The following is an 8,622-nucleotide window of genomic DNA, read 5'->3' on the forward strand; positions in this document are numbered from 1 at the left end:
TAAGTGAGTCCCCTTTGCGGGTCTGCCACCTTAACCTAACCTAACCTAAATGAAATTTTACAAAATTGGTATCAAATGAAAGGTGATTGAGAAAGTCTTAATCCAAACACATTTTTTAATGTGTTTTCCACCTATAAAATAAAGGAGTTGCCAGCTGTTAAAAAATTATTTTTAAAATATCAAAAACAATTTAAAAACTTTACACATAAGATTAAATAATAAATTCATCTCAGGTGTTGTAATAAAATCTTTCTGTATTCAGATTAATTACACTGTGCAAATCGAACTTTTAAGTAAACAAGTAATTTTTAGCAAAAAAAACCGACTTAAAAAAAAAATATATATATATATATTTCATGATCCAATGATCGGATCTAAACCAGAGGGTTTAGTATGGGACCACCTCTGAGACACTACCTTTCCGATGCAAAAAGAATTTTCGAAATCGGTTGACGTGGTCCAAAGTTATGCGGTAACATACATAAAAAAAATATTCCGGCGCACTGATAACCTCCTCCTTTTTTGGAAGTCGGTTAATAAATCTCTCAGTTTTATAGCTGTTTTATTAATATTTCAACTATATCAGAAAATCATCGAAATCTGTTTACTTTCACATATAGCTTTTTAATAAAATATATATCAATTATTCAGTTGCATGGGAACTATATGCTATAGTAAGGCGATTTCGGTGATTTTCAGAAAACCTAATATTTACAAACAGTCACGTATAAAATTTTAGAAATATAACTTAGAAAAAAGTTAAGATTTTCAATTACCATTACCTCGGAAATTGGATCCAATACAGCAAAACGGGGACGCCATTGAATTTAGAAGGCCCCAATTAAGTACGATTAACTATGAAACCTGTGCTCAAGAAAAAAAGTTCAAGATCCGAGCACAGTGTTATTATATATACAAAACAGGAGAGATTGAATAGATGTCGCAGATGTCGAAGGCTGCTCTTTATGAATGTAGATATGGAAGAGTAAGTTTTCCACCATACATTCATTGTTATTAAAAAAAAAAAAACAAACGTTTCCTGCTTTTTCCGCTTTTCTTTTATTTTTCTTCTAGCTTCGATGATAATTTACTGATAAAAAGTTGTATCTCTTTTGATGACTTTTCGGTGTTCTCAGAAAAATCGTTTTGTAATTTTGTTTAATTTTTCGGCCATTCTGCCAAATTTTTTTTTTCGATGTCAAGAAGGAATGATTTGGAAAAAAATAGTTGCACAGAATTGTGCAGATAGCTATGATCTACATATGTAAATTTTAGACTGGGGACAGAGTTGGGCAAAATTTATTCGAATGACGAATAACAAATGAATAAATTGTTTTTCTTGTTATTCGAAAATAATAAATAATTTTGTTTAATCAAAAAAAAATTATTCGAATGACGGATAATTTATTTTATTCGTTATTCGAATAATTATTATCTTCATTAATTATTCGAATAACGAATAAAATAATAATAAAACAAGTAATTTATGTATATAGATATGTACATATATTTATGTATAAAATGATAACCGTTTTCGTTGTTTCGATTTAACTCAAACCCCTGGATAGATTTAAGTCAAATTTTCGGAGGTTATTCCCTGCGCATAAAGTCCTATTAAAGGCTACTAGAAAACTCCTTGGTGGCGATGGAGCCGAGTTATTTATAAAAGCCGTATTTATGAACCGATTTCGTTCAACTTCAAAATGTGTTCTTCCTGCATGATGAAAAATACTTATGCGAAAAATAGTCCCGCTAGGGGGCGCTGCAGTTGAGTTATTTCGAAAATCCCTATTTATTGTACAATCAGGTTGCAATTCATAATGGTGCTGCAGTCGAAATCATTAGAAACCCCATATGTCTGGACTACTTTGTTTTTTATGTTTTTATTATACGAATTAAAGATGTCTCACGTCGTCATACACCCTAAATGTGACCTTGCATCTGTACCTCCGCTTGATGAAATTGCTCGGTCGGCCATTGCTGCAGCAGTAAGACTCAAGGAAACCAGCTCTTGGATATTTTAAAAGTGGCGAATCAGCAAGGAAAGTTTCGACCACATCCTTCCAAGAAAGACCACAGTTGGTATATCAATGGCCAAATTTTACATTGAGGATTTTTGGCTCTCCTATAATAGAAAACGCACATCTGTGCTCTTCAGCTTCCTTATAAGGACTTTTGTTGGCCTACATGACATAAGACTAGAGGTTGACGCATCGGACCAATGTTGTAGTTGCAAGATCATAGAAGAAGATTACGCACGCTTAGAAAAGATCTCACAAGTGGAAATAAGACCATCGGTAAAGCTCATGACATTGAAAGGGATTTTTTCTTGCATATAGTATCAGAGCGCTATTTTTTTTGGCAGAAATATGTGTAAGAAGGGTTCTGCTCTTTAGTTGTTCAACCTAAATTAAGAATTTTTACTTTACTCATATTTGGTTTTCCACGCTATTCTTGCATTGGCCAACGCAAAAAATCTTATCAGGGGCCGCGAAACCAGAGGGAATGGGCTAGTATTCTTGATAAACTATATTGATAGTAAATAGAATTCAGCTAACTCACAATCCTTGACAATAGAAATAAAAGTAAAAGGTGGCTCAATGTGTTAAAAATAAGTTTTTATTCATTATTTAAAATAACGAATAAAATAACGAATAAATTATTCGTGAATGAGTTATCTGCGAATAATTATATTACGGATAAAATTTTATTCGAATAATTATCTAAATAACAATTTATTCGAATAATGCCCAACTCTGACTGGGGACAGGTTGGGAAATACTACTTTCACATTAATAAATGCAAATAGTTGCAAAAAATTTCGAATTTTGAGATTTTGACATTTCTTCCGTTCAAACGTTCCACATCGTGAAATTAAACTACATGCGTGAGCGCTTTTCTAACAAAAACAATTAATTACTTATCCCTGAACAATAATCATGCAGAAATTTTAAACTTTAAAAAATTTATTTATTTTTTACATACTGTACATAAAACTTGCATAAATATACATATTTTATTTTTCAGTATTTTCTGGCGATATATCTTTAGAAGTATAAACCCCCCCCCCCCCCCCAAAAAATATATTCCTGTATGTACGTATATGTAGTTATGTATGTATGTATGTAAAACTCCAGGCCGCAAAGTGCAATCAAAGCCGCCAGATATTGCTTTGCTAAGCAATTTCTTTTCATTATTATTCGTGTGTGTGTACTACTGTTGTTGTTGTTGACAGATATTTTATCAGCTGTAAATATAGAAAATCGCATCATAACTTCACGTGAAGCCCCAAGTACATATTATTAGAAGACATGAAAAAATGTATATTTTTAAGAGGACAATAAAATAAGTGCATATAATCGACTGGAGCAATGCATTTTCGCTGGACCATTCGCAGCGATATTTGGACTTTTCAATTAATTCTGAGAATTTGTTATTATCAACAACCTGTTTCATAATGAAAGTGAGCAAAACAAAACTACATGCACTATAGAGCAGGGGTTCCCAAACTTTTGTCACCGCGGCACCCTTGTTGTGCTAAACAAATTTCGCGGCACCCCTACTCTTCAAATATCTACGAAAACAAGTACAATGCAAACTTTATGCTCCTTTAGCTTTGATGTGAGAACTGAAATTGTTTTGATAACTTCATTATTTCCTTAAGTTTATTGTGCACAATTCTAACCTGAAATCATTTGATATATTTTTATTATTATTTTTTTTTATGTATGTTACCGCATAACTTTGGACCACGTAAACCGATAACTATGATTCTATTTTTTTTAATGAAAGGTGTGGTCCCATTGTAATTTGGTTTAAATCCGATCATTGCATCATGAAGAGATTAACGATAATCTTTAATATGTATATGGGAATTGAAGTCGGTTTTGTTTTTGCTTAAAAATTACTTGTTTATGTAAGCATTTGTTGAAAATACAGTCTCACATAGAAATGTTAAAGTAAAAGTTACTAGTATTTTTAATGCAATCTTGCCAGCAACAGTGTTTTCTGCATACACTTGCATCCAGAGTTCTATTGGCTACTTTCGTAGTACTTAATATTCAAAGTGAAAAATTATTTAATTTTTTTGGTTTATATGGAAATTGACAGAAAATAAAAAAATCATTTTCCGTTTAAATTGCTGGTGAAATCGGCTGTTATCAATTTTCTTAGCGTTAACTTCGAATTTACATATGTACGTTTTTCTGTTATACTTTTTGTTTATTTATGGGGTTTTCATGCAAAAATCTCGACGTGCTAGAAAAAACCAAAGATGTATTTTAAGTTCGCAGGCCTCTGTTATCTTCGCAGCGTCATCCAATACGGGTTTTAAATCTAGTGGCGGCATCTTCCTAGTCACCAGGGAATACCGACGGATCATACAGTGACTTCTCGTGGCGTTTCCGGCTCTTGCTTCATCCTAGACATCGCTCCTTTCGTTTTTCCAACCACTGCAAATATCCGCACACTTGCTCCATTTCGAACCATTTTTCTGTACACGGTCAAAAATTTGGGTTTAACTTTTTCGCTTGATTCGCTCTTTCACAGTGTGATTGTGAAGTTCTAAGGAATAAGTAACATATACACGTGCGCGAAGCTGCTGCGCTTGTTACGAGAACAGCCCAGCCAGCAAAAAATCCGAAAATTAATCGCAAAACGGGAAGAAAAGTGGATGATACGCGGACTAGGTCTACAAAAGTACCGAAAATGGTTGTGAAAAGGATACGTTTTCGGCAATTTTTCTGAAAATTTTCTGATTCAATTCTTCGTTGGCAAAACGTACTGGGAAACTACGCTTAAGAGCGAAATACAACACACTTTGCTGCAAGCCATTTGTGTTGTGTATGTGGTTTGACGAGCCGACGAAGGTAATTTTAATAAAAATCAATACTTTTTCGATTTTCTGACCGCCATTTTGAAGTTTGATCAAACCGCTTGCGTTGTGTATGGAAAGTTTAAAGAATTTGCTCGCACCACTAGTATACTCTAGCCACTAGCGGCACCCCAGGCATACGCTCGCGGCACCCACTTTGGGAAAGCCTGCTATAGAGTGTAAAATACAATGGCAAAGAAGCAAACTGCAAAGATGTTTCTTTACATAAATACATACATATGTATGTATGTACATATAGACATCGCTCATTTGCGTGTTAGTGAGTTTGTTTACATTGCATATCGGATGCGGCAAATTTCCCCATAAATCCATTGTTCTGTGAAATATGTATATTTATTGATAACGGTTAATTCGATGAACCCTGGTTCGAAAAATATAGAAATATGAAAAACAATTATGACTTTCCGAAAGTTTTTTTTATGCAAATGTGTGTCTATGGTCGCTTGAAGCACTCTTCGATCTAATAATTTTAGCTTTGCTCTAATAAGGAAACTTTATGGGTCAAATAAAAAATTACGCATTTGTTGTTTCATTAGTGTAACAAAGGCGAAATTTTCATAAAACACAAATATTGTTTGTCCAGTTTTCTTTCCGTTTTTTGCATAGTTTACGCACCTTTTCCTGATATATTTTTTTCCATGAGATCCGATGGTAATTGGCGTTTTAAAGATTTGCGTACCGCGGTGTTTTTTGTGCATAGTGGGAAGACCTCGTTGTCTGATGATGAAAGCATTTATCAAACTCAGAGCTACGACTTATCTTAAAAGCGAACTGGACCAAAGAGCTCCTTCCATTTGGAATTGATTATGAAGCTTAGATTCTTCTATTAAATATTGCCGTCGGAGCCGGATAAGCTACTTTATTCCTTTTTTCCAAGGTCGTGAAGTAGGGGATGGTAGGGAAATTCCGTATAGCTTTGGCATAACTGGACTATCTCACCGTCACTCTTGCCTGAGTTCGAAGAATATGGAGCAGTTGATGAGATGGCTAGGTATGAATGCCAAATGTGAGCAGACTTATGGACTAAACGAGATGAAACGGTTAGACATAAAAAGTCAGAAAATCTTCTTAAATTTAACATATCAATGATCACCGAAGGTTCTAATTATTACACCAATGCTTCAGCGGAAATGATCCTGAACAAATTCTCTTTCTGAAGAAGCTGCCACGTTGACTATTTTCCACGTCAATTACTTCGTCTCCGGCCGAAACGCCTTAAACACCACCGTCACGATAACTCGCAAGTCTGGCAGGGTTAGCGGAACTGGTCTCTTGATTTGCGTCTTTTCTCTGCGGCAAGCAAACTATTATTGCCAAAATTTTTGTAAACGAGTCCCGATAAGAGGAATTTGGCACTGCTTCACACTTCACTAAACAAATTTTCCCCGATGGCGACCACCATATCTGAAGTTTGATGTTCTAATTCTAAGGGACTCGAATATAGATGACTAAATAAACAAATTTTTGCCTCGCCAGAGGGAATTTGCTCTGACATCTCAGCGTCCTCAAGACAGAGCAGGCACACTGACTCTTTGGTTTGACCGATTTCTTGCTTTTGAAATCTAGCTGTTTATTGAGCAAATAAAATACTATCGCCTGTATTTAAGAGACTACCTAGTCTAAGCTGACCTATTGCTGTACAATACTTACCTAGTTCTGAATTAAGCCCCTCAAATAAGTTATGCGGAAGGTTCGCGGTCCCACAAAGCCAGTTGAGGATTCTTCTCATGTCGGTTCGTCGTTCGATCTGGCAACCAACAAAAGTGTTACCGTGCATAAAGTTTACGCGTGTTGAAGCAAGCCTGGGTTTGATTAGCCTTTCACAAACTTTAGTTCATAAAAGCCATATCCCGCTATATAACTCAACCTAGAAACGTCTGCACAGAAAGCTCGCATCTTTTCAAAGCTGATGGACTTCTCACGATTATTTGCATTACGCTTCCTTTGATTAACGTTGTCGTTAGATACCTGTAACTGGCATCTCTCAATTGTCTGATGCTGATTGAATATGTATAGGCACATGAAAAGGAGTCTATCTCAGAAGTTGCTGCCGGTAGCCAGGACACGCAAAGCTATTAAAGCGCAGTATGGCAGTGTTTTCTGCCACCATAAATACTACTGATGCATATGACACAAGGTAACGTTGGACCGCTGATAAATGAAAAAATGTTGAAATACAAATACCTCTGTTTGGAAAACACTACAATGATCTGGAAACTCAAATTTGCGATAAATAGAGAGCTGTTTTAAAAAAAATTTATACCGACACTTCTGTCCAACGTCAACCTATCCGTGTAGAGCTCACTGGTGTCAGTTTAGCCAAGTACCTAGTGATCCGTTTAAATAGGGTTGAAGTCAAAACTTCCAATAATACTAGACTGTTAAGCACCGCGCGCCTCTAAAGGCGAATGCCTACAATTGTTTATAGAGCCACAAACAATTCAGTTATCAGGGTAGTTGAACCCTCACTAAAAGAGCGGCTGACTTTCTAACCGTAGATATGTTTACAATGTATTGATGCAGTGTGGAGAGTATACCCTCTCTGCACCTGGATAGTAACACTAGCCCACACCGTTGCGACAGTTCTGTGCCCAGATTTATCTTCGTTGAAAAAAAAATTGGTTTTTAAAAGTTCTTAAACATTATATTCGACATGTGATTTTTTAATATCATTTGAACATTCCTTTTATACAAATTTAAATTTAAATATTTTCATTTCACTAAAACTAAATCTCCGTTTCATCATGACTCAATTGGTGTGTCGCATCTGTATTGCGCATTGCTTCCTCATAGCGTTGTCGGTCCACTAATTCCACCGGATACCAGTCCATCGGACGACAGCAGCGCTTAAAACGCGTCTTGAATGTCCCCGTAGTTTGTAGCATTATATAGATCATATAACCCGGTACATATAGCCAGGGTAGGACTATAAATAGAAGCGCAGCGATTTGTAGAACAATTGTACCGAAATCGTGATGCACCACAGCTATGAATAGTGTTCCTAACTGTAAGTAGAGATGATTAGTGGATGCTTGGTACATTTGATCAGTTTACTTAGAAACTACAAGTCTGCGTAAGTCAAAAGGAGTATATATATTTAGGAAGACGAGGCCTACACCTTTTATCTTTTACTCCATTTATCTCCTCCAGCAGTGATATCTATTCTAAAGTTTCTGTTGGTAGATCACTTACCAATAGCAGTATAAGACACAGAGGTGAAACAAAGCGCAGCATATAAATCTTCCATGTTGAAAATGTTTGACCTAACATAAATTCAATATCGCGTTGGAAACGCACTCGCCCATAGACCCACAGCACGACGAAGAATAACAAAAGATTGAGGGCAGTCTGTGTGACGAGCGTATCGTTGGAGAGTATGATATGGAAAAAGACACCGCGCTGGAAGATTTAAAGCAAATAGACTAAATTCAGAAATGTTAAATACTCATTAGCGGTATGGATAACCTACATTAGTACAAGTGTAGAGCGAGCAAAAGGCTAACAGACCGATTACAATGTAAGTTACTTCAGTTTTGCGCGCACGTAATTCTTCAAATTCATCAAAGATGCTCTGCAGAGTTGATAGTAGGCTGGTCACCTGCAAGTAAAGGATGTATGCAGTATAAGTATAAGTTTAAGTTTAAGTATAAGAATAAGAATAAGAATAAGTATAAGCATAATTATAAGTATAAGTATAAGTATAAGTATAAGTATAAGTATAAGTATAA

At 35.5% G+C, this 8,622-nt stretch overlaps 4 protein-coding genes across 4 annotated transcripts in view; 2 read left to right on the forward strand and 2 right to left on the reverse strand.

The window, feature by feature from the left end:
• Positions 1 to 8,622, forward strand: part of LOC118740647 (CD109 antigen) — a 158,186-nt gene that overhangs the window by 108,001 nt on the left and 41,563 nt on the right.
• Positions 1 to 8,622, reverse strand: part of LOC118740651 (golgin subfamily A member 6-like protein 22) — a gene marked incomplete at its 5' end in the record, with an annotated part of 500,945 nt that overhangs the window by 56,961 nt on the left and 435,362 nt on the right.
• Positions 1 to 8,622, forward strand: part of LOC118740661 (sodium-dependent serotonin transporter-like) — a gene marked incomplete at its 5' end in the record, with an annotated part of 21,898 nt that overhangs the window by 8,477 nt on the left and 4,799 nt on the right.
• LOC118740654 (sodium-dependent dopamine transporter-like) lies at positions 7,561 to 8,481 on the reverse strand (the record flags this gene model as incomplete). The annotated part of the gene is given in 3 exon segments (XM_036472268.1): positions 7,561 to 7,899; positions 8,087 to 8,293; positions 8,364 to 8,481. Coding segments are annotated over 3 exon segments (604 nt in total), but the record flags the coding sequence as incomplete, so codon positions are not given.

This window comes from Rhagoletis pomonella, unplaced genomic scaffold, assembly GCF_013731165.1.
Source record: "Rhagoletis pomonella isolate Grant_MI unplaced genomic scaffold, Rhpom_1.0 Rhpom_scaffold_00006, whole genome shotgun sequence".
Taxonomy (NCBI): domain Eukaryota; kingdom Metazoa; phylum Arthropoda; class Insecta; order Diptera; family Tephritidae; genus Rhagoletis; species Rhagoletis pomonella.